The sequence below is a fragment of the Salvia splendens genome, chromosome 1, assembly GCF_004379255.2.
Source record: "Salvia splendens isolate huo1 chromosome 1, SspV2, whole genome shotgun sequence".
Lineage (NCBI taxonomy): Eukaryota > Viridiplantae > Streptophyta > Magnoliopsida > Lamiales > Lamiaceae > Salvia > Salvia splendens.
The window spans coordinates 17,653,628-17,680,293 of record NC_056032.1 but is presented as its reverse complement, the minus strand read 5'-3'; the positions used below and the strand labels follow the sequence as shown (position 1 = coordinate 17,680,293).

General features: G+C 36.4%; 1 protein-coding gene and 1 long non-coding RNA gene across 4 annotated transcripts; both read left to right on the top strand.

Moving 5' to 3' along the window:
- The first annotated feature begins 13,906 nt into the window (after positions 1–13,906).
- LOC121744528 (60S ribosomal protein L35a-3) lies at positions 13,907–17,962 on the top strand. 3 transcript variants are annotated; one of them, XM_042138107.1, is made up of 5 exons: positions 13,907–14,062; positions 14,181–14,216; positions 14,402–14,630; positions 14,724–14,766; positions 17,767–17,962. In XM_042138107.1, the coding sequence occupies exons 1-4, from the start codon at positions 14,031–14,033 to the stop codon at positions 14,763–14,765; spliced, it is 339 nt and encodes a 112-aa protein (XP_041994041.1). In that variant the 5' UTR covers positions 13,907–14,030; the 3' UTR covers position 14,766; positions 17,767–17,962. The 3 variants fall into 3 exon arrangements, with proteins under 3 accessions (XP_041994041.1, XP_041994051.1, XP_041994033.1); XM_042138117.1 differs by lacking the exon at positions 17,767–17,962 and adding an exon at positions 17,057–17,376; XM_042138099.1 differs by lacking the exon at positions 17,767–17,962 and having other exon boundaries at positions 14,724–14,975.
- Positions 17,963–18,600: 638 nt separating this feature from the next.
- On the top strand, positions 18,601–23,307 carry LOC121744544. The gene is made up of 10 exons (XR_006038642.1): positions 18,601–18,667; positions 18,751–18,810; positions 18,885–18,895; positions 18,991–19,068; positions 19,461–20,178; positions 20,650–21,515; positions 21,583–21,669; positions 21,748–22,194; positions 22,276–22,967; positions 23,055–23,307. It is a non-coding gene; the product is annotated as an uncharacterized LOC121744544 (long non-coding RNA).
- The last annotated feature ends 3,359 nt before the right edge of the window (positions 23,308–26,666 follow it).

Below are 26,666 nucleotides of genomic sequence, written 5' to 3'. Positions count from 1 at the left end.
AGTGGAGATCTACTCAAGATTCTATGAGGGGATGGATGCAAAAAACAAGGACCTGGTGAACTCATCAAATGGGGGGAGTTCCTCCAAACTCAGGTTGAGTGAGGCCAAGAATGTCAAGGAAAGGCTTCTAAGTGCAAAAAGAGAGTACGATGATATATCGACTACCCCATCCCAAGGGAATGTGATGAGTGCTCCCACGATAGATGATGATAATCTGCTGAAGATCCGGATTGACAAGCTCGAGGAAACACTCCAATCAGTGATTGAGTTGAGTCAGCCACAAGCCATTCCAATCAAAACCCGCATCTAGACTGATCAAGAGAGTCATCGCCAGAATACGACTGAGATTTGGAGTTCAAATATGAGTTGGAATCCTGGGGGGGCAAGCAGAGGTGCAACAATATGAATACCAACACTGTGGAGAATGGGAAAGCAGGAGAACCCCACCTCAATGGAGCTGGGCAGAAGAATACCCTCATTTTCCATAACATACAGAACCATATCCAATTGCCACCCAAACGCCCACATGGCAAATGGGATATCCAAACCACCAACCTCACCCTGATTTTCAAGACTATGAGCCCAGTAAACCGATGTACCAATCTGACTATCTCAGTCACTATCTTTCAATCCTAAGTCACCCATATCAGACCTGTCCTTCCGATGCAGAGGATCACATCCCGACATGGTCAAATGAGAACTGGCAAGCTCAGAATCCCCAGTATTACCGAAGCCCAACTTGTCCTGGTCAGAATCAATATCAATCCCATCCTCAGCAGGATTTTGGACCACCCTTAGATGTGAATCAATATGAAAATTCTATAGAGGAGGAGATTGAGGGGTTGATCGCTTCACAACAGAATATGAGGAGCTGCGTGAGGTCAAATGATGAACAGCTAATGGGGATGCAGATGGCTCACGATGAGCATAAGTCCAGCAGAGCGGAAATGATCAAGCAAGAATCCTTATTAGCTGACATCATGAAGGAAATACAAGAGGACAAGGTAAGATCTTGGGCGAATGAGAATAGATTGGGTGAAGTGAGTGAGAATAGACCTGAGGCCGAAGAATAATCGAGCCCCGAACAAGAGTCGGCAATGTCGCCGGAAGAGCAGGAAGAGATGAGAGCTGTTGAGGTAGAATCAGCAGAGGAGGAGTTCCCAGCTGAAGAAGAGTCGTTAGCCATGCCTCCTAATAACGAAACGTCACAGAAAAATCCAAAGGGGGCGAATGATGAACCTCAAGAGAAAGAAGAAAGGGTCATCAAGCATAGTGTGAAATTCGACAATACACTTTTCTACCTCCAAGCGAGAACGGTGCATGTACTTGATGAGAAGGCTGAGAGATTTATATTTGGAGTGGAAGGATAGAATACACCGACAGAGAGACCACCTCCAGTGATAGATAAACCGGATGGGTGCTACAAAGAAGAAGAACCAGAGCTGAAAGAGGAGAGACCCAGAAGAAAGGCTGCTAGACTAAACTACTGCGAGAAGCGAAAAATGGCTAGAACCGAAGACAAGGTGATCAGTTGCGGACAAGTAATGAAACCTGCCTGGCCAGCAAGTTGATCAAGTGGAGTTCACCACAAAAGATGATGAGTCATAGGAGACAGAAGAAATGATGTCAGCTCAAGGGCATTAATGTCAAGACAGGATGAGCTTACCCTAGGGATTTGGGCCCAATGCCATCCTATAAATAGTGGAGAAAGTGCACACAAAAGGGAGTTCGACACCATCATCTTCAGTCACCTCAATTTCATGCTTTCATTCGTAGCATGGAGAAAGGAAAGTAGCCGCCACCGAAGTCGTCGTTTTGACTTTTACTTTCATCTCTTCTTCCTCATCAAGGAAGAAGGGACCTGGATCTGCACGAAGTCTTTCATCGTTTGTGTTTACCTTACACCCCGAGGGGTCAAAACAATTACTACTCTCTTTTAGTTCATATTTTCCGTAGCTTAGTTGTTTTTAATGTTTTTCTCCTAGTTGCTACTAGAGTTACTTTCCGTTGTCGATCGATCTTTTTATTTGTGTTTGGAATACTGTTTTAGTTATGTTTATAGAAGATCGTTTATGAAATGGAGTTTTAATGCAAGTTGTTTTAGATCCAATGTTCTTTGATTTCGTTTCTTTCGTTTAGTTTTAGTTTTATTCCGAGTTGAAGTTAGATTTGCATGATTTAGCTGTTTAAGCTTAGATCTAAGTCTAGATAGAGTTTGTGATGCATGTTTGGTTTGATTTGTTGACCTCTGAGTTAGATTCTGTTATGATGATTTCTTGTTGTCCTGCTTATGATTTCTCCTAGTTAGATCTGAGTTTTTAGTTCGTCAACTTGCATGAAAATAGGGTAGATACTATAGATCTGTTTCCTTTACGTCTGATTTACATGGATATGTGTTTTGATTTATCTGTTTCCTACCTTCATGCTGTCTGCTCTGTTTTCATCTGCCATAGGTGTTTCATTTAGTTGCTTAGTGAAGAAGAAGGTCGTAGTTTGTTAGAGTAGCGGTCTTTGTCACCTTTTCGTTGATTACAGCTTTTAGTAGTGTGCTTATCTGTGTCAGTGATCCCTAGTTACTTTTACCTTTCCGTTCTTAGTTTATTTGATCAAGTCAGTTGTTCCTTAGTCTTGAGTATGTCTAGTCTAGATTGATTAGTTTAGTTTAGTAGTTAGTCCAAATTCTTAACCCACTGGAAAGCGTGGACGCAACCAATCTCCCAATGTCCCAAACACAACTCAACTCGCCTCTGTCCCTAAGGGATTCGACCCTTACTTCCCTTTACTAGCTTATAGTATTGTGGGTTAAGGTCTTGAAGGTCCTAAATCTCTCCGTTTGCATACCAACGACCAGCTAGTAGCCAACTTGATCCATCGACTGTCTAGCCTGATCAAGTGCGTGAACTCTATGTGCTTTATTTGATTTGCATGCAAGCTCGAGTGCTTAGTTTGATTTTGCGACTCTTCAAATGGCGCCGTTGCCGGGGATGGATGGCGTTATATGTGCATGTGTTGAGATACTTGATGTACATATTTTTAATCCTAAGTCTCTCCGTTTGCATACCAACGACCAGCTAGTAGCCAACTTGATCCATCGACTGTCTAGCCTGATCAAGTGCGTGAACTCTATGTGCTTTATTTGATTTGCATGCAAGCTCGAGTGCTTAGTTTGATTTTGCGACTCTTCAAATGGCGCCGTTGCCGGGGATGGATGGCGTTATATGTGCATGTGTTGAGATACTTGATGTACATATTTTTAATCCTTTTATTTTCTTTTTCAGTTTATGAACCGAGGCCTGAACTTTAGGAACTGGAATAACACAACCAACTGGAATCCAATTGGAGGATCAGAGAAGTAGCCAACCCGGTCGTCACTAGATTTGGATTGAACACAGGGGGGCCATCAAATACAAGCTCAGAAGGAGATGAAGATCAGAGCCCGTTTGTTGAGCTGAAAGAGGAGACTGTTAGAGAGGAAAGACCAGTCAGAATGGCCGCACTAGTAGATAACGACCCTGAGTCAATAGTAGTTTAGTCTCAACCCCACAAATGTGTGGCAGTAAGCCGACCCTTTCCGAGATATCACTACAAGTGTATCATGTCCCCTCCATTTCTGTAGGATGATCCTTACTCCACTACACTAGTTAGTAGAATTGGATTGATGTTTTGATACGAAGGTTAGACAAGTCCCAAAGACAAAACTAGGTTTAGGTTCCCTCTTATCAGTTGAAGCGCGCACGACACAACTTAAAACTATCTACCCTAATTCTACGTATCAATATTAAATAGAAACTACATTAGAATATTCATGTTACTTGTTTAAAGTTTCAACGATTTAATCTTAAATACTCCATCCGTCCTAGTTAAGATGTCCCATTCTTGAGTAGCACAAGATTTTATGAGGAGTTGTTAAGTGAAGTAAGTAGAGAGAAAAAATTAGTTAAATATTTTTAATGATGAGAGAGGGGAGAGGGATTTATTTCTAAATATAGAGAGTGGACATCTTGAGTGAGACACATTTAAAAGAGAATGTGGACATATTGAGTGGGACGGAGGAAAGTAGTAAAGTATTATAGTTAGTGTGATAAAATATTATTATTATGATACTAAATTTGGCTAAGACTTAGAATTAAAGTATGAATCAAACTTTATATAGAAAATGAGGATTGTATCAATTTTGAAATAAATTGAAAATATTGCTATAAAAATGGGCCAATTTGTTTTTATTTGTAGGAGGACAAGATAAGGACTAGAACCTTGACTAAGTGGCCTTGAAAAAAAGAACAAATAGAAGATTGAGAGAAATTTCTAGAAAGTAGACGTAACATCTCCGTCTCATTCAAATTGTCCACCTTTTCTTTATAACTAGTGTTATCACTCGTGCTATGCACCGGACATAAGATTTTCAAATAATGAAGATAAATTCTAAGTCAAGCAAATTATGAAAAAAAGGATGAAAAGAATGAAGTATATAGTTAAGAATATGTGTTAATTATAATAAATTTTAAAATATTTCAGGCTTATATTTCCACCCTGCACGGTCCAATAAATTTTTGTAAAATAGATATAAATTATAGAAACAAAACTTAGAAGAAAAAACGAACAAAAAAATATACTTTCAATAACTAAAAAGTTAAGTTCTGGGAACTAAAACCATACATTTTCAAAAGTAGATAGACGACTTAGAATCAAACACCAAACAAAAAATTCCTAAGTTTTAAACATTAAATGATTAAATCTTAAAAATTTTAATCAAACGCTAAGAAAAATAAAGAACGGGGCCGAAGTAAAATGCAAATCTGGACAAAATATGTACAAACTAAGTGAGACAACCCAATTGAATAAAAATGAACCAGGCCTTCTGATGAACGTGAAGAGTATCAATGTCAGCTTTGGAAAAAGGCATAAACATAATTTTAAGAGACAATGGCATTTATTGCAGATCAATTTTCAAAGCAGGTATGTACACAAAATAAATGCAAATCAGCAAATGAATTCTACCACAAAGGATAATAAAGTTTAGCATTAATGTCTCTTTAATTATAATGTTTGTTCAAATTCTGAATTTAATGAATTGTGCAAAGAGTAGATGAAATTTAATTTCAGGTTAGAATTGGCAGAAATCTGGAATTTTAATTCTTGGTTAATATAAATGTTACTCCCTCCGTTTCTTTATAGTTGAGTCATTTTTTCATTTTGGAAAGTTTTCTCATAGTTGAGTCATTTCCCTATATAGTAATTTTTTTTTCTTCTTACTTACTCAAATTTACTTTATTCTCTCTACTTTATTCACTTTCTATTTTATTGTTTCTACTTTTGTTCCCTCTCTTACTTTTTATCTATTTATTTAACACATTCAACATCCATTTCTTAAACTCCGTGCCGAAAAATTTTGCCTCAATTATGAAGAAACGGAGGGAGTACATTACTTCTGTGTAACTTTTTATGAATAACGTGTAACGGTCCAAAAAATAGGGAGCAAAATCAGGGGGAATGGATCCCCTGCTGCTGTGCTCCCACTACAACAGAGAGTATTGTTCTCTCACAGCATAATTTTCTATTAATAAAATAAAATATTAAAATATTAATTAAATTTTACTTTTTTAATTGTTCTGTAAGAGCACAACACTCTGGTGGGAGCACGCCGGGGGATTCATCTCCCAAAAACAGGTCTGGAAAGATAAAGCTGGCCTGCAACTCCCAAAATGACTTTTTCCTATTCCCAAACTGGAGTCACAATCTCATGTTCCTACCAAAATCGTGTAGCTCCGGATACAGACAAAATCTGCTCTTCACATAAGCTTCCAAAAATAATACTAACAAGCTACGTTCCCACCAAAAAGGGTAAAATTGTCATTTAAAAAAGATTTCAAAAAACTATCACCTTATATATTGATAGATTTGTCAACTTTCCATATTTCAAATAAATCTCTTACTCCTCTCTATTCATTAAAATATTTAACTATTTTTTTAGTCTCTTACTTCATCTAATAATCATAAAATTTTGTGTCACTCAAGAATTTGGACATCTTATATGGGACGGAGGGAGTACTTCAACCCCCATTTGGGCGACACCTTTAGGCATCTCCATTTCATAAATAAACACAAGTAATCTCCATTCCAGTTTTAGAGTTATTGTGAAGGCAAAATCAAGAAATGGATGTATACACGACAATTGGAAAAGGGCATCATAGAGGTAAAACTGTGTTACTGTAGATTCGATGAATTACGGATGGAATTTCCGTAGTCCATAGCTAAAAGCAAATTACCTACGTGTACTTAGCGGCAGAGTTTTCCGTTGATAATCCTTAGACCACCTCCATCAGTGACATTCCACCCAATGTCACACATAAAAGACAAAAAAAGCATAAATAAAAATAATCCTAAAATATTTTTAATCCAACCGCCCCTCACTCTTGGTATCACCCTGCAGCCACTAGAAAAAGGGAGGGTCACATGCCACATGTCTTATTATAATTGGCATTAGATTAATGCTCGCGCCTAGATCGCAGAGAGCATTCTCCACCTTATAGTCCCCAATGAGGCAGTCGACAGTGAAACTTCCAGGATCCTTCAGCTTAGCCGGCAGTTTCCTTTGCAGCAGAGCACTGCAATTTTCAGTTAGATTAATAGTGTCTACCTGCCCCCAACTGGTCTTCTTCGCCTACACGCGCAGGGGCATCTTCATATCAGAGGGATCTTTCACCTATCCGGTCACCAGTACAGGATCATATTCAGTTTGATCCCGTTTCTCCTAGTCTGATGGAGAACGAAGAGGGTAACAACGGTTTGAATTATTCTTGTGCTTTTTCCTATCAATTGCTTGATCACCAATTGGGAGTGTTAGGATTTCTTAGAGTAATCGGGAGATGAATTAATTAATCTTGAAAGAAGAATAATTCACACCTTAATTCAATAAAACTCGGGAGAGTTGAGATTATGAGTGGGATCTTTAATCTAATCAAACCTTTGGGAGTTAGGTCTAAGATTTAGAAGGGGACTTCACTTATTACACCTAATCTACAGATTTCTCACCTCGGGAGGGGGTTTAATCTACCTTTGTGATTGATTCAACAATTCTAGAGACTTTAAATGGTAAATTGGTTTTAATTGGGTTAGGCTATGAGTTGTGCATCGGATCCTTGAATTCTGCATATTTCTCCATCATCTTACACAACTTGCTTCCTTGCTTTCTTGTTTAAGTGTTCTATTTTAATCTTTGCATTTACATGTTTTCATTAGTTGTTAGTTTCAAAACCAAAATTCCTGATTGTCTGGATAGTAGTTGAAGTTTGTTCGTGGTACTTAGGTTTACACTTAATTGTCTCTGTGGGATACGATATACTCTTGCTTGCTATTTGCTACGATAACCCCGTACACTTGCGGGTAATATTAGGGTAAAATAAAGTTGAGTCATACATGCATATTGTAATAAATTTGCACAATAACAATATAATTCTACATCACATTTTCAATCTCGAAAATTTTGCTCTACATCAAATTTGTTTATTTCATGATTTGTTTATTTCTATTTTATTACTTGATTTGTTTATTTCTATTATCGCCTTGTATTTTTTAATGTGTGTAATTTGTTATTATATTGTGCTTTAATTATTTGAATATCTAATATTTTATGTTTTAAATTTGAATCATATATTTTTTAATTATAATTTTTAGACATTATTTAATATATCTAAATTAACTATAAATTAAAATATTAATATAAAATATATGAAAAAGAAAATATGTAATTGGGTTGGGTTGGGGTCACTGATGGAAGTAAAAAAGTTGATGGGGGTTGAATTGAGGGAGAGTTGTATATGTGGAGGATAGAGAAATAAATATTTTATTAAAAAGTTGATTCGGGTTGGGTTGGATGAGTGTCATGGATGGATATAGTCTTAATAACACAGGTTGCCGATGAAAATTTTGAAATGATTGATGAAAGTAAAGTTATTGTTTTTTTAATGTATTATTAATTTATTAACTGAATACATTATTAAATATACAGAGTTTCTTTTTCCACCTACCCATAACTCATATTGACATTTTGAAATCTAACATTATTATTTATATAATTTATTTACTATCACTTTTCATAAAATTCCATGATGAAAATTGTTATAAATAATAAAGAAATGAATAAAACGTAAATTATTTTTTATAATAAAGAGGAAAGATGTAACATTAGTGAGATGTAAAACAAACAAATAATAATAGTAGAAAGACGTAAAGCATAACATATGAAAAACCAAAAAATACTGATCTTTTTCATGATAGTTGAGTTATTTAATTTTCTACGCTCATTTTAGAAAAATGATAGTAGTGCTAAATTTTTAATGTAGAGAGAGTAAAGTAAAAGAAAGGATAATGTAGAGAAGTGTTTTATGTACATTATTCTCTCTTTTACTTTACTTTCTCTCTAATTTAACTATTTAGTATCAACGAGTGTAGAAAATGAAATGACTCAACTATCATGGAATAGATGGAGTAAAAAAAATAATAAAAATAGAAAGACAAATATATATTAAAAAACAAAATAAAAATAAAAAGTAGAAACTATAGTAAGAAAAACATACAAAAAAAGAAAAAAAAAATATTGGCGTCTATACAATATGTGTAGTCTAGTATTGTAATTTGCGCTTGAAATATGTGTTGGGTGTGCAATGTATGTATTGTGTCTATGCAGCGTATTGCGTGTATAAGTGCATATAATGTGTTATGTGTATATGTATATGTATATGGCGTGTATGTATATTGTCTGTACGAGTGCATGTAGCGTGTATATGTGCTGAGGCAAGTGTAGTATGTGCGATTTATACTCATTCCTTCATATTTAATTTCATATCAATTACTACTACTACTACTACTTTATTTTTATTAAATAAATAATTTTAATTATAGTACTTATTTTAATTCCAATTCCATACATAGCTATCACAATATTGTTGAAAGTTATCGCCCATTAAAATCTATACAATATATAAAAGGAGAGTTTTGAAGAAATTTACAAGATTACCATTTAATTTAAAAAATCTATATTAGATTAAAAATGTTTAATTAAAGGGCATTTAAACGTTTAATTAAAAGCTAAAAACATTTGATTAAATGAAGCCTCTAAATTTTGCAGTTACATCAAGCAAACATGCTATGAAAAGCCTACGTGGAGTGAGTGAGAGGTTTTACAAGGGTTAAATGCATAATATTTTAGCCTATACATATGTCATTTAAAGGTGTGTATCCACACATACCTACTTACCTTATAGAACTCAAGCATACCATTTTTGCTCTTACCATAGGAGGAAAGCTTGACGCCATGGGACCATTCCACACCATGCACAATGAGCTCGAGGCTTCCTCAATTTCTTTGGTTGTCAAAGTACGTTGCATTCGTGTTTTTGACACAACCGCTGCTGGAGACAAAACCATTGTGATCAATAAACAGTGTGTTTTACGAGATCATGTGGTACGTTTTGTTGGTCGTCAAATGTTTATTTGCAAAGTAATAGTAAATCATAAATTCTGGACTTTTCCTACAGGGCGTTAAAATCCAGGCTACTTTTCCACGAGCTTTGCACGTGCGGTTTGGTGGAATACTTAAGCAGGGGAGGGGATTCCGTATGCGCAATTTTCTTGTGAAGGAAAATAGTCCTCGCAATCCCCTAACAAATCATGCATTTCGGCTGGTTGTTTTCAATGACACAAGTGTTAGAAGTGAATGAACCACAGTTTACAAAAATGACGTTTCGGTTTAAGTCGTTCGAGGAAATTAGTCAGATTGCCAATATAGCGGACGGACCACTATTTCTCCCTCACTGCTTGCTTCTTACTTTTTACTATTTCTTACTTCTTACTTTTACAGATATTATTGGTGTGATTGTCAATTGTGGCCAGATTGTGACACACTCTACATCTAGACTCAATGAAATACAACTATCAGATCCACAGTACGAGTTGAATTACTGTTTAGTTTGCTCATTTGTTGAATGTAATTTAAACACCTCTTTCCTCACGCATAACATCCTCTATTGCACATTGTGGCAAGATATTGTAGACTCCTATCTTGAACAGATGGAAAGAGTTAAAAGGTAGATTCCTATTGCCATTGTCCAATTATGCAAGCCTACTTTATTTCGAGGTGGGGATGGTTTTTAATTATTTATTTATTGAATGTATTTACTTTAGAGTGTTGTTATCATAACTTATAGAGTTAAAATTTCAGGAGTTGTTCGTGCGAGCACACATTTTAGTGCATCTAGGGTTCACATTAATGCAAATATTAATGAAATTTCCAAATCTAAGGAGAGGTTTGTTTTTGCCCCTTACATTTGTATGTGTTTGCTGTTACATAAGATCACTATAAGATTTAAGCTCATTTGACGGTTTGATATCTTACTGAAATGCCTTTTAAACTAAATACTCAAGTTTACATGTAGATTAAATAAAACACATAGAGTTTACGCACTTGATCAAGCTAAACAATCAATGGATCAAGCAGGCTACTATCTGGTCGTTGGTTATGCAAACGGAGAGACTTAGGGCTTTCAAGACCTTAACCCACAATACTATAAACTAATAAAGGGAAGTAAGGGTCGAATCCCTTAGGGACAGAGACGTGTTTAGTTGTGTTTGGGACATTGAGAGGTTTCGGCTGCGGCCACGCTTTCCAGTGGGTTAAGAATATGACTAAATACTAAACTGGTCAACTCCCTAATCTAAACTGATCAACTAGACTAGGTGTACTCAAAACTAAGTAACGTGCTGGCTTGATCAACTAAACTAAGGATGGAAAGGTACTTCTGTAAAAGTAACTCGGGACCACTGGCAAAACTAACGCACTACTAAAAGCTGAAAACAATGAAAAGGTGACAAGGACTTTTAGTCTAACGAACTATGACCTTCTTCTTCGCTAAGCAACTACGGTAAATCTAAACAGAGCAGCTATCATGAAAACAGAAAACAGACAAATTAAAACACATATCCATGTAAATCGGACTTAAGGAAAGCAGATCCATAGTATCTATTCTAATCTCATGCAAGTTGACGTACTAAAACTCAAATCTAACTACAGGAAATCGAAAACAGAACAACAAGCAATCATCAGAACATAATATAAATCAGAGATCATCAACTCCAAACCAACATGCATCGCAAACTCCATCTCAGACTCAGATCTAAACTTAAACAACTAAATAATGCAGATCTAACTTCAACTTAGAATAAAACTAAAACTAAACGAAATAAACGAAATCAGAGAACATCATATCCAAGACAACTTGCATTAAAAACTTCATTTCATAAACGATCTTCAATAAACATAACTAAAACAAAATTCCAAACACAGATTTAAAGATCGATCAACAAACGAAAGGTGACTAGAGTAGTAACTAAGAGAAAAACATAAAAAACAACTAGGCTTTGGAAAAGATAAACTAAAAACAGAGTAGCAATTGTTTTGACCCCTCAGGTGTAAAGAAAACACAAACGATGAAGACTTCTTGCAGATCTAGGTCCCTCTTCCCTTATTGAGGAAGAAGAGAAGGATGTGGTGGTAGAACGTCGACTCCAGTGACTCCTAGCTTCCTTGCTCCATGCTATGAACTTAAGTGTGTAGAGTGTAGTGACTAAGAATTATGATGCCTCCTTGTGTGCCTTCTCTCCACTATTTATAGGATGGCATTGAGCACAAATCCCTAGGGTAAGCTCATCCTAATTTGACATTAATGCCCTTGAGATAGCATCTTTCTTTCTCTCTCCTATGACTCATCATCTTATGTCTTCTTGTGGCGAGCTCCCTCTTGACCAACTTGTTGGCTAACCAGGCTCCATTGCTTGTCCCCAACTGATCAACTTGTCTTCGGCTCTGGCCATTTTTCGCTTCTTTTCCGAGTTGATCAAGTTGTTTTTGCACTCTGCCACTTCCACATTTTTTAGCTCCTGCACACTTAAATTTACCATTTTTTCGCACGTTATAAATCCGATTAGTGTAAACCCCTATAAAACCATGCTTGTAACGAGCCCTATCACTTACAATGGGCGTTCTATCTTGATAGGATTACTGGCGACGACTCTTTTGCGCATCATGAATCGACTGTTCCTTTTACATCTGATGAATTTGATGCTCTTGATGTTAAATTTCAAGGGATGTACTACACCTAAAGGCATTTTTTTCCTTTTATTTGATGTTTTTTTGTTTCTTCATTGCTAAGTTTTATTTAGCTCACGATTATTTATTGTGATGCATAAGATGGTTCTTACTGGCTATGTGGGAGAATTGAAAATGTTGAATGTCACTATGGCCAATGGTTCTATATGGCATGCAAACAGTGTGTCAAAAAAGTTTTGAAGGTCTGCAATAGGTTCAACTGTACGACCTGTGATGCGTTCGATGGCATTGTCGTTCCAAGGTTTAGCGCTACCCACTGTTTGCCATCTATTATATTTGTTCCCACATTTACCCATTCTACTTAATTTCATTTTCAAATATAGATTCGTCGCAAACATTGTTGATGGTATTAGTAGTGCTTCATTGCTACTGTGGGATCGAGAGTGTTAGCATCTTGTTGGGAAAAACAAGTTGATGACATTCAACTTGGCCATAAGGAGGGTAGTCGACAATATATTGTGAATGCTACTATTAACTCATCATATCTTTAGAGTAGTTGCAAAGTTTTGAGGTTGACTAACAATACGTGACTTCTTAGCATTAGATCTGGTAAGGAAGCTTCGGAATTGAAGGACTTTTCTGAGTGGGTGGCATCAATAGGAGATGAGGTTATTGGGGGTCGTAATGATGGTGAAGTCAATATTGATCTTCCTACTGATATTGTATTGGCCGAGAGTGGTGATCCTCTATAAAATATTGTTAAATCTATTTATCCTTCATATATGGACAACCAAGATTTGAGTTGCCATTTGCATGATCGAGCTATACTTGCTCTAACGTTAGATGTGGTTGACTTGGTTAATCAATATATGATTTCTTTGGATCAATCGGACGGTTGTGTTTATTTGAGCTCAGATAACATATCTAAGTCTGATCGAACCTCTAATGGTTTTGCGGAGTACATTCAGTGGAATTTTTGAATAATCTTAAGTGCTCTGGTACACCAAATCATGAGTTGTTGTTGAAGGTTGGTACTCCTGTTATGTTGTTAAGAAACATAGATCCTGCTAACGGATTGTGTAATGGAACACGATTGATCATTACGCGTCTAGGTGATCATGTTTTAGAAGCCAAAGTCTTAAGTGCTGATAATCAAGGTCATAAAGTGTTGATTCCTCGGATGTCAGTAACGCCTTCTGATTCTAGGTTGCCATTCAAATTTCAATGTTGAAACTTTTCTTTGTCGGTGTCATATGCTATGACAATTAACAAGAGCCAAGGCCAAATCTCTTGTGCATGTGGGATTATTTTAAAAAAAACTGTCTTTAGCCACAACCAATTGTATGTTGCTATGTCTAGAGTTACAAGTCGTGCATGATGGAAGATTTTAGTTTGGAATGATGAACTTAATAGTACTGTGTCTTCTACTGTAAATGTTGTTTACAAAGAAGTTTTTCAGAACATATGAATCACTGTTTTGTAATTTAATCTTACTGTAATTTATTTATATCTACCAATTTTGTTTTACTGTTGAACTATTTATGACTTTTTTCCCATGTCGTCAACGCGTGTTCACAATTTATTTATTATAGATCCAATAAATATTACCCACAACTTATGCATAAGCTCTAGTAAATAATTAGAAATATTACCCACCATCTTATTTTTTAAATAGTTCAATGTTAATAAAATAGTAGTAATGGGCCTATCACAATAATATTATAAAATATACTGCTGTACTAAATTAACGGGCCTTAAGCCTTTACTCGATTAGCCCAAAATAAGCCATTGTGCAAAATGAAGCTGCAAAGCATTTCTCACAAAGCTACATATAAACCCTCAATCTAGGTTTCCTGCCGCTCTCTCAGCATTTTCGACTCTTCTCTCTCCGCAGCCATCGGCCGAAGCTTGCATTCACACAGCGACAATGGTGAAAGGTCGTCAGGGGGAGCGCGTCAGGTTTTCCCTTAATCCGACTCATTTTTGCCAGATTCCGTGTGAATCCAACTCCAATTTATCGCTCAATTTTACTTTTTGTCCTTAAACTTTTCTTCTTGTTTGGATCGTTTCTATGCAGGCTCTACGTCCGCGGCACTATTTTGGGATACAAGAGGTAAAAAACAAGCTACAATTGTGTTTGTTTGATGTGTTAATAGAGAGAAATAATTGATTCCGTGTACGTATTGCGTGAATTATAGGTCGAAGTTGAATCAGTACCCAAACAAGCTACATTTGTGTTTGTTTGATGTGTTAATAGAGAGAAATAATTGATTCAGTGTGTGTATTGCCTAATTATAGGTCGAAGTCGAATCAGTATCCAAACACGTCCTTGATTCAGATTGAGGGCGTCAACACTCAAGAGGAAGTAGCGTGGTACCGCGGGAAGCGCATGGCGTACATTTACAAGGCCAAGGTGAAGAAAAACGGGTCCCACTACCGTTGCATTTGGGGAAAGGTTACCCGGCCGCATGGTAACAGCGGTGTTGTCCGCGCCAAGTTCAAGTCCAATCTCCCCCCTAAATCAATGGTGCGTTTACCTGTCAATATTAGTATTTTTCTTGTTTATGTTGATGATTGGATTCCTGAATTATGATGATTCATAATTTTGTTTGTGAAACAGGGTGCAAGGGTGAGAGTGATGATGTATCCTAGCAACATCTAAGGTGCGAAACTTATTTTTTAGCTTGTTTAGTTTGATGCTAAGAATCTGGATTTATGGATTTTGCTTTGATGAAATAAAATTTTACTGCATTTGTTAGAGCACGTTTTGGTTAAATTAGTGTAGCAACTGAATGTGTCCCAAGAATTTGGTCTTTTGTAAAGAGATTCAATAGAATTTGCTACTTATATAAGTTCACTACTGTTACCTTCACCTATCATCCCTTACCTTCTACAAATTTTGATGATTAGGTTGTATATTGGTTTAATATAGTGCAAAATATCTCCAATCATTTATTTACAAAATAAAAATACAGTTTAAGATATATAAATGGGTAGACACTTGTAAATCAAAGTATCTGTCCTACTTTAACCTAGGTTACTGTAACATGGCCACTAATTTCTCAGAAAAATTAGTGCTCATTTTAACCAAGGATTGCCTTCGATTCAATTCTCTTTCGCAAATGGAAAGATACACATTAGAAAAAGATTTACATAGATTCACTACATGTGAGCTAATATTGTATTCTGCTTCACCCGTTACCAATTGTCTCTTCATTCCATCAACCAAAAAATAGTCCCTTTCCTTTTCTCTTAGCCTCTCTTTTCCACTTCCACCTCCTATTTTTCCAGTTTCCACTCTTAACTAAGAATACTTGTTACTTTTTCTTCTCTCATATTTATCCAATTTACCATATAACTTAGTGCCGTTTACTACCAACACTATTGGCTGTAGGCGAGAGGATATTATTTTCATTTATATTGAGCTAAATCGAACTAAGAATACTCCAATTATTTTGTTTTTTTTTTCTATTTTGCCACTTTCATATTAGAACTTGTTATGTTCACTACCGCGGCTATTTGTAGTGGATAGGATTAAGACTATTGTTAGTGGACATAGGAGTACTATTTTCATTTATACTTACTCAAAATTGTTTGTTGCTTAGTTTGTGGATTTTTGGTAGTAGAAAAGTTTTGTGCCATCATTAGTCAAGTTTTCTTTCCGATAGTGCAATGAGTTTGACATTGCAAATGCACATCTTTAAAATTGACCTTTCTATTGATGTTTCCAACCTTTTCATTATGCAAGTTTCAATGAAACTACTTTTGATGGATGGTTGCAGAGTTTTGCTGCCAAGTTATGAACTTTTTTGATATTCATCATGGAAGTAATTTACTGTGGTCATATTCTTAACTATTCCCCAATTCATTATTCAGTTAATTAATTTGATTTCTTGTTAAATGTTTATTAAACTATATTATTGCTATCAAATTCATTACTAAATTTTGATTTATTTTAAAATGAGCGCTAATTTTTCTTTTGTACTTTATGGAGCACTTCTCTTTTTTTTTTTTCTTATTATAGTTAAGTTCCACCATCTCGGCTAAGACGATACATTTCTTGGCTAGCATGAGATTTTAGGAATTATTGGTAAAAAATACTATGAAATTTTCAAATATATTAATTATAAAAATTGAAATTAACTTGAGGCTAAATTCAATTTTGATTGTGATTTGTTTATTTTCTTAATATTAAAAATTAAAATTACGGTTAATAAAAATATTAGTAAAAATATTAGTTTGACTAAAAATCATTGGAGTATTTTTAGTTTGATTTAGCTCAATAGTCTTCTTCGTTCCACTCAAACTATTCACGTTCTTCAGTGACATGAGATTTTAGGATGAGTTATTAAATGTATTAAGAAAAGAGAATAATAGTTGAATAATTTAATGAGAGAAGAGAGAGAGATTTATTTTTAAATATAGAAAAATGACATCTTGAGGGATGAAGTGAGTATTTATAGTGTGTGGATATCATCAACCACAACAAGATGTCGTTCTTCCCAGCAACAGTGTCGACGACGATGGTGGGGTGGGCATGGCACGCAGAGATGGCAAGGCGGGTTGCAAGCAAGGTTTCTCAATTCTTGGAGTCTTTTTTGATCTCATATCCACCCCACTTCTCTTCGTACCTGCTGAGTTCAAACAACAAAAACAAAGTTAACTGTCAAATAATTACTACATATATTATAATTTGGTGTACACTCAACTAGTGAAATGAAAAAAGTAAACAAAAGTATTGGCATGACACATGTGAACACCAAAAATATAAACTCATGTGCATTAATTGATCTAGCTATATAGTAAGGCTTGTTCACTTTGTTAGATGTGGGTAGGAAAGAAATAAAACATGCTATGATTTTGTCCCATAAGAATATGCATCTTTAATGAGATGAGACTCATTCTCCACTAATAATCATTTAATTACTTTTTGTGTATATTTCTTTGGAACAGAGGGAGTATGAATTTAAGGTGTCAAACATATACATGAGTTTGAAGATTTTACGAAGCCCAACCTCATATTTGGATTGAGCTCCAAGACTTATATTTATTGCTATTAATATTTTTTCTTTTTTTTTTTGACGGGTTTTAAAAAATGTTAAGAAAAGTGGGTGTAAAAAAGTTAGTGGAATATGAGTCCCACTTGAATATATTAGTTTTAAATGAAATGTGAGTGAAATAAGTTAGTTGAATGTGAGATCCGAAAAATGAGACTCCTATTCAAGTATGGAGGTAAATAGAAATTAAAACTTATCACAGTGGATTTGGATTGAGCTCTATGACTTATGTTTTTTTTATTGGTAAATAAACAGAACGTGAGAACTTTTTGCCTTAGATTTAACTAAATGACACTATGTTATTAATACAAAAAAAAAAAAACTCATGGGAAAAATATAAATAAAGCCCAACTCACTACTTTCAAACCCATACATTTATTCTAAGCCCAACCCAAGTATTAATATTATCTGAAGCCCAGTTCAAAATACAAGATAGATATTTGACTTTGACTTTGACTTTGACTTTGACCTTGGGAATAATATATCTATCGTTTAACAACAACAAAAAAAAGAAATTTTAAAATTATTTAGATAATGAAATACTAGCATTGAAGAAAGCCGACATCGCTACTGTCCACCTTCACTGAATCAAATGTATATATACAGAAAACAGATGTGATGATCTTACTCTGACGCCGCCGGCTTCTCTCCACCTTCAACTATTCTCTTCACTCTTCTCTCCGACTCCGAGCACCATTTCAAATTTGAAACGGACTTATCTACGCAGCAAGATTTTCCCGGAATCTAATTAATTGCTCTGGAACACCTCAAATTCGATTTGAGATAAAACATTATTCGTAGATGGGCGGCTCGAAGAAGAAGAAGAAGCGGAGTGGAGGCGGGGTTCGCCGAACACAGTCAAAGGACCATCATTCCACTGTAGCCGATAATTCTGAAATTTTAACCGAGGAAGTAACTGCCTTGTGAGTTTTTCCTCTTCTTATTTTATTTATGTTTTTATGATATGATCTATAATGTTTGTTCAATAGTTTGAAGATTGTATTAATCAGCCTCATGTTGAAAATGTTGAGATTATTTTGGTTTGAATTGTTCAAGCTATCTAAAAATAGCTTCATTTGCTGCCTATCTTTGATTTTCGAGAAAAGAACAATGTCATTAATCTAATTATACTCTCAATCTTATACTTAATAACTCAACATCCATGATAGGAAATTTCTCAAAAGTAGACTTCAATTTGAGTTGATAACTGGATTTGTTTGGTGAAATTTACTCCTAATGTTGGTGTGTCTTTGAATCTTATTTCTAGAATGATATGATTGAACCACAAGATATAGATAACGACTTTGTTTCCTGTTGCTCTATCCTGTTTGAATTCATGGTTATTGTTCTAGGAGTTTTATTGTTAAAAAACTGGACTCTTTCTGACTTCAATCTATGATATTCTACTTTACGAGTAAGTTCATGCCTCCCCTTGCAGGTGTGCCATATTTCAAGAAGATTGCATAGTTGCTTCTGAATCACCTCCTCGTATCAGAATCAAGCTCAGGTTCCAGATTTGTGATAATTTATTGACTCTAATCCCAGGTTTCAATCTCTCTTTTGTTGAGTGTTTATTGAATGACACTGTAGGCCATACTCAAAGGATACAGGATATGAGGATTCAGATGTTTGTGTCCAGCTCTCTGTGAGGTTTGGACCAATTTTCATTTTCCTCTAAAGGTGCTTGTTTCAAACTTTTAACTAAGTTTATGTTCTTGACGCAGATGTTTACCAGGTTATCCATACAAATGCCCAAAGCTGCAGATAATACCAGAGAAAGGCTTATCAAAAACTGATCCTGATAATCTTTTATCTCTACTTTATGATCAGGTAGGGCCTTAGTGATAGCCATATATTCAAGAAGACTCAACTTCTTGCAAGTGCTCTAACTGTCTATCGGTAACTTCTGTGAGTTCTTATTTTTAACCTGTGAAATGATACAAATGGTAGCCACAACAAGCTTATCTTTCTCTTTGTACTCCATGTCTAAATCCTCTATCTTGTCGGCTGTTGTTAAGTGCATGAGTCGCTCATCTAAATTTTCAAATTAAATTGTTGTCTTCTTTTAGTTTGAAGCATCTTTGAAGTATCTCTGAATCTGAATGTTAGATTCAGCTTTTAAACTTATGCTTCGAAGTTGACTGATTGATAGAGTTCAGATATGTGCATCACATATGTATTATTAATCTATAGACCTGATTCCCCTCCTTGCACTTATATTTACACATTTCCTGTAAAATCTTGATGTCCCCTTTCTCTTTTTTTTTTAATCATGACCATCTTGTGGCTACATACTGCAGGCTAATTCTAATGCTCGAGAATGGCGCGTGATGATTTACAATTTAGTGGAAGCTGCGCAAGAATTCTTGTCTGAAGTTCTTCCACAAGAGCAGACTCGTGAATCTGTATGAAAAATATCTTTCTGAAATTTCAGTTGCTAGCTCATTTCCTGATCAAGTGTTTTGCAATCATGCCACAGTGATAAATAATTAGTAATATGAGACTTGGGGGATAGGAACCTTGAAACTCATGGATTGTGTCAAGGCAAGATGTATGGGCTTTTTCTTTTTTGATTCTAGACTACAATTAATATTCCTCAAGTGTACTGGACTTTTTTTTTATTTCGCCTTTGGGAGAGACGCATGAGGGTCATGCGTCTCCTTTTAATGAAACGCATGAGGGACATGCGTCTTTTATAAAGACGCATGAGGGACATGCGTCGTTTAATTTTTAATTTTTTTTTATTTTTTTTAAAGAAGCATAAGCGTCATGCGTCACAGGAAAAGACGCATAAGCGACATGCGTCGCTATTTTTTTTAATTTTATTAGACGACGCATGAGCATCATGCGTCTTAGGGAGAGACGCATGAGCCTCATGTGTCTCTAAGTTGCATAAATTAGACGAGAGAGGCAGTAGCGGGCATAACGCGAGAGAAAAGGCCGACGCGAGCAGAAACACATAGCAGGCGCAAACTCAGCGATTTCGGCGATTTCTTGGCGATTTTCCGTCATATTCCGGTAAGTTTCCTTCAATCTTTCAACATTCCTCCCTTATTTGTAGTTTATTTGTATTTTTTTGTGTAGGTTTCTCTCAATTTTATAAATTAGGGTTTATATCAGATTGTTCTAATTTGACCGATGTTTGGTTGTTTTGTTAGTTGTAATGGATTTTATTGGTGAAATTCGTTCAATTGTATAGTTTTGGATATGTTTGAGATGCTTTGTGTTGCGATTTTGGTTGTTATTGGAGAAGAGAGTAGATGTTGAAATGTATCTTGTAATTTAACCTTCTAATTTAATAGTTAAATGTAAATTAGGCCTTACAAAGCATGAATTGTGATGAATTGGAGTTTCTAATATATGATATTCAATGGATTAGGAGTGAATCATTTGGTTTATGATGTTTTGTTATTTTGACGATGAATTTCAATGTATATGTTATTTGTATTGTAAATATGAGTTTGTAATTGTTGTTTTGTGAATATGTAGTTAGATTAGATGGAGACTTCAAGTTCAAGGGGACAATTATTATATGGACCTGAAGACCCGTCCATGCTATATCTGTAGAAACATCACCTTTCAAATAAATTATTGAAAGATGGCACAACACAAGTTTTCAAAGTCCGCCGGACTGAAAGTAAGAGTTGGGATGTCGACATTCATGAGAATGTACGGTATTGGCTTGACGCATTTGGTTTTAAAGGTGTGATGGATTGTGGGAAGTCGATGAAGGTCGACAATGAGCTGATCACGGCTTTGATTGAGCGTTGGAGGCCGGAGACGCACACTTTCCATCTACCGATCGGAGAGGCGACGATGACCTTGGAAGATGTGCAAGTCATTTGGGGCTTGAGAGCGGACGGTCGCGTTTTCACAGGGCGTGACCATCATGTCGGATATCTTGATTGGCCAAGCAAGTGCTGAGATTTGTTGGGATGGATACCAGATACATTCACAGAAACAAAGCAAGGCGGGTTGCTGATGACCGCTCTGATCAACTAGACTAGGATGCCGCTGGGTGATGACTTGCCTACATATGTATACATCCAAAGGGCACGTATCCATGCCCTAATTTTGTTAGGAGGTCTCATTCTACCTGACACCACGGGGTGTAAGGTACCCTTTATGTGGGTGAACGCATTCGTGGATCCGGACGAGGTGCAGACTATTAGCTGGGGAAGTGCGGCTTTGTCCTACCTTTATCATTATCTGTGCGAGGCTTCCATGGATAAGAGGAAATAGTTGGGCCGGCCTATGATTCTTCTGTAGCTATGGGCGTGGGAAAGAATGCCCACATTGAGGCCGTCGTTCATAGGAGCACGCGTGCACGAGCCATATACGCCATGTGGCGCCAGGTATATATTTAAATATTTATTTGTTTATGCATCATGGGTTATTTTTTTAAATCAATTTTATTTACAGGTGGAAAGGAACAACGCACATAGGAAATGCTCCTAGATAATCGGTTGAGCATTACCGTGATCAAATATCCTGATTAGGCCCGACCAGGTGAATATTATTTTAATGTTGACTTAATTTATGAATTTATTATGAAGTTAATTTGGTGTTTGCATTGCTGGTTTGTAGTTTCTGTGGACTCCTTATGCGCATTGCATACTACCTGACTACTGCAGTGATGCAAATGGATGTTCCTTGTGCGACACGTACTTGGTGTGTTGGGCCTATGTCGAGGCACACAAGGCTGGACGAGTGCGGCGACAGTTTAATCGGTACCAGGATATTCCTCGACCTGTAGACAGGATGCTCAAAAATGCCGATCATTTGGACAAAAATGATCGGCATGGTAAGAAGGGTAACAATTGGGAAAATACGCATCAGTTCTACATTGGGGAGTGGGACCTGAGGTATGAGAGGTTCCAGGCTGCCCAAGATGCCGCACCGATGTCCATGAATATTCCTATGAGCCCGGCGTATATGGCGTGGTATAACAAGATTACGGTGACGTACCTGACTCAGTCTGGGGCACGGTCAACTGCTGGGATGAACGAGTCGGCTTCTTCGATGAGACTATTTGTAAGTTTGTTATATTAAACTATATGCTTTCATGTGTTATAGATTGTTTCGTATTGATATTTGTATCATTTTTTTGTCTAGGTTGAGGGTTTTCAGCAGGTTTTCCATTTAACTACTGAAGATTAAATGTCCTCCAATCTACGAACAACGCTGATGTCATGGAGTACCCGGCTTCTCAACATCAAGATGTGGTCATGCCTCATCAACCAGAAGTAGTTCCACGGCGTCGTGGAGTGCCTGGTGTTCGGATTGGGGGACACGGTTTCACAAAGCAGTTTAAGATGTTGCAGCCGCATCCCGATTATGTAGTACCAGAGCCGATGAATCCAGAGCATGACCCACCCCAGTGGTCTTCATACCCGGCGCATGAGTCTCAGTCACAGTGGGACCGTCCCCTGTATTCTCCAAGCTAGCCTGAGCCCGATTGGAATCGTCGCCCCTATTCACAAAGCCAAGATGTGCCGCAATGGAGTGGAGCCCGAGCATCAGTCGATTCATTCTTCCAGAATTATCAGTTCGTGCCTCCTGTACAAGTTGAAGAAGAAGATGATGATGAAGGAGAAGAAGAAAATGACGACAGAGAAGAGGGAAATGAGGAAGAAGACGTTGTTCAGAGCATTCATGTCCAACCTCGACCAGCTGCGGAGGGTTCATCACGCGGCGGGGTTGGGAAGATCATGAGCAAAGTGTACAAGAGATTGTCATCGAGGAAGAATAAGGGGATTGAACCGTCGAAATACACTCCATCGTCGTATAAGTAGCACATTTTTCAGGTACTTTGTTTATTTAAGTTAGCAGCAAAAATTTATTAATCAGTTAAGAACTGTAATAGATGGTTTGTGGTTACGTGTTGAATGCAGATGGCTGCTGTTGCTGCCTTGTGCGTACAGTATGAAGCTGATTTTCGGCCAAATATGAGCATTGTGGTGAAAGCTGATTTTCGGCCAAATAGATGGTTACTTTAGGCATGACAGTGGTAAAATATGAGCATTGATGACGTGTATTGTTTCCATTGTTCAGTAGAAGAATTAAATACAATCATATCAATTTAATATGCACATACTATTCAAATGCACGTACTATTCAAATAATGTAGTAATTTGTTGACTTTAATCCGACTCTGCTTTAATCCGACTCTGCTTTAATCCGACTCTGCTTTTCATTATTTAATTGTCTTCTTCATAAGATAAAAGATTAGATATTTGATTTTATACTATTAAGCTTGTTTCGAATTTTTTTGCAACAAAACTATTACAGTATATTTTAATAGTACTGCCTTCAATTTCATAGTACTTACTGCCTTCATTTTCTTAGGGAGATACTGCCTTCATTTATTTAGCATTGAGGCATTTTAAAAAATTTATAGGTAGAAAATATAATGAAACAAAAGATAGTTTATCTATTACAGTTGCAAGATCCATTTATTGGTAGGTAATTTGTGAAAATCCAATGAATTGCTATCATATTGAGGTTACCAACTTCAGGTACCTCAGAAGGATCACTCGGTAGTCTGCGAAAATATTTCAACCCACTGTGAACGTATTCTGGAAGTGGTTATTCACCTTGCACGACGGGTTTACACACTATCTCCTCATCACTAGAAACATCCCCTGAATCATCACTTAAAATATCATCAGATGATGATGACGACAATGGTGGATCAAGGTCTCCTCGTACAACATGAATATCAATATGCTCTTGAACATTCTCTTGAATATTCAATCCAACATCAGCAGCATCTGCAACATCTGTTTGCTCATTCATACCACAATCAAAACTCATAGGTTCAACCCTCGTAGATGATCCAACACCATAATCAACAACTGGTGGGATTAAGGCATTTCCAACAGACGAATACTCAACAAATAATTCGATATGACGAGTAGAATTTAGAGCCTCATTGAACATAAACATCACACTGTCATCACTGTCAATCCCAGTGCATATATAACTCGCGGTACCCAAGAACAATGCCTCCATGATATATCGATGGAGTGTTGATTTGAATCTATCCTTATCTTAGCATATATCATTGCAACTAATTCAGAGAATGAAACACACGAATTCAATACGACGGAGGCTCTCGCACGAGGTGGATCATAACTACTACCCACTTGAGGAAGTTGAACTATTCTACCACCCTAATATAAACTCATAAATACTGGTATGATTTCTGCAAAAATATATATACAAACCAACAACAATTAGAGACAATTTTTTTCTATAAACCCTAATTTAGTAAGTTTAAATTAAATTTATTAGAAACCCTAATAATATGCAAATAAACAACAAATAAGGGAGCAATGTTGAAAGATTGAAGGAAACTTACCGGAATATGACGGGAAATCGCCAAAATCGCTGAGTTTGAGCCTGCTATGTGTTTATGCTCTTTTGTCTCTCGCGTGCGTCTGCCTTTTCTGCTCTCTCACTACTGGTTTTAAGCAAATTAGAGACGCATGAGCCTCATGCGTCTCTCCCTAAGACGCATGACACTCATGCGTCGTCTGTGAAATAAAAAAAAAATAAAAGACGCATGAGGGAGATGCTTATTTTATAAAGACGCATAAGCGTCATGCGTCGTTAAAAAAACTCAAAAAAATTGAGAGACGCATGAACGTCATGCGTCTTTATGAAAGACGCATCTCCGTCACGCGTTTCATTAAAAGGAGACGTATGACCCTCATGCGTCTCTCCCAAAGGCGGAATAAAAAAAAGTCCTGTACACTTGAGAAATGTTAATTGTAGTCTAGAATAAAAAAAAAGCCCCAAGATGTATGGGATAGATAACTTTTCCACTTACTTGATGGAAGAATGCTTAGAATAACTAAGAGGGACTTGGGATAAGATTCTATGATTTGTGTAAAAATAACCAACCTCATAAAATTGATATTAGTTCTACGTAAAGGATATCTTTCTATTTAATACTCCATATGTTCCATAGAAATAGACTATATCTCATTTTTCGTCTGTCTCATACAAATAGTCCATATCCATTTATGACAATCTTTTTCTCCTTCCCTTTTACTTTATTATTAACGGGCCCCACCATCCACTACACAATTTCAACTACTTTTTCTCCTTCTTTCTTACTTTACCAATTACACATTAAAACCCGTGCCTACCCTAAATGACCTATTTCTTTGGGACGAAAGGAGTATTACTTTTGAACTACTGGTAGGTTTAATTATACCTGCAACATTATGACCAAAATTTTTTGAAATTTTGTAGTACTCCATCCGTCCGCCATTAGGAGTCCCATTTGAGTGCAACACGGGTTTTAAGAAATGTAGAGGAAATTGGATGAGAATAGATAGTGGAATATGAGGCCCATTTATATATATTAATTTTATAATAGAATGTGAATGAAATAAGTTAGTGGAAAGTGACATGTACCTATCATTTATAGTCAAAGTGAACCAGGCGTCCTAATAGCGGACGAACTAAAATGGTAAACCAAGACTCTTACTGGCGGACGGAGGGAATATTAAATAGCTCTAGAATATAATTTGCGATTTTTAAAATTTTTTTAAATCATGCTTTGATTGATCAAGAAGTACTTTATCTAACTAGAGTCAAGGGATCCTCAGTATCTTGATTGGTTCTTCTTTAAAGCATCCACTACGCTGTCTCCATACCGTCCTTTAAACTACTATTTGATGGCCCCACTGTACTTTTTTACTCCATCCCTTAACTAAGGGACGGAACCTGCAACGCTCTGTCCCTTAACCGTCCCTTAAATTACTATTCATTCTATTTCATTTTTTATTTTTATTTCCAACCCAATTCAATTTAAAAACACACTTCATTAAAATTAAAACAACATTACAACTTAAAATAAAAAAAAAGAAAAAAGACATAATTAAAATCCTAAAAAAATAAAAATGACATAATTTAATCTTATCCGCCAAAGTTTTCCCAAATGTGCTCAATTAGATCCTCTTGGAGTTGGGCGTGGTCGCTAGAGTCGCGTGTCCTTGCCCGAATAGCCAACCGTTATTGTATATACGGATGCGCTCCACTTCGCGACAGACTACTTGCGGTTGAGCTTTCGGGGGATTGAAGGGTGAGAGTCTTATGAGTTATGCGCTTGCAAAATTCGATCTAAGCAATTGCTAGGTCGAGACACCACGCTTCTCCGAATTAACTGAATCACAGGGTCCAGTAACTCGAGGGATCGAATGGCGCTCCGGTCGTTGGGCACTCACGACTCTCCTTCAACAATTAAATTTCCTCAACCCGAATACTATGGATTAGTATAGGGAAGTGGAGTCGATCCCATAGAGATGGATTCGTAGGCTAGTATTGAGAGAATTTGGACAAAATGGCTGCTGCCACGCAAAAGGGGTTGAGATTTTAACTACTACTAGACCTAGGCACAAAACGTAAATACTAGACCGAAGAACAAAGAACTCTTAAACCAAGTAACAGGCAGAAAAGTTTAAACAATTCCTAGACCGAGTACATAACTACCG

What these genes read in the sequence shown, in the direction of transcription:
- LOC121744528 (XM_042138107.1), top strand. Translation starts at nt 14,031, where the DNA reads ATGGTGAAAGGTCGTCAGGGGGAGCGCGTCAG. An exon ending in CGTCAGGGGGAGCGCGTCAG is followed by an intron (nt 14,063 to 14,180) that starts GTTTTCCCTTAA and finishes GTTTCTATGCAG; the next exon opens with GCTCTACGTCCGCGGCACTA. An exon ending in ACTATTTTGGGATACAAGAG is followed by an intron (nt 14,217 to 14,401) that starts GTAAAAAACAAG and finishes GCCTAATTATAG; the next exon opens with GTCGAAGTCGAATCAGTATC.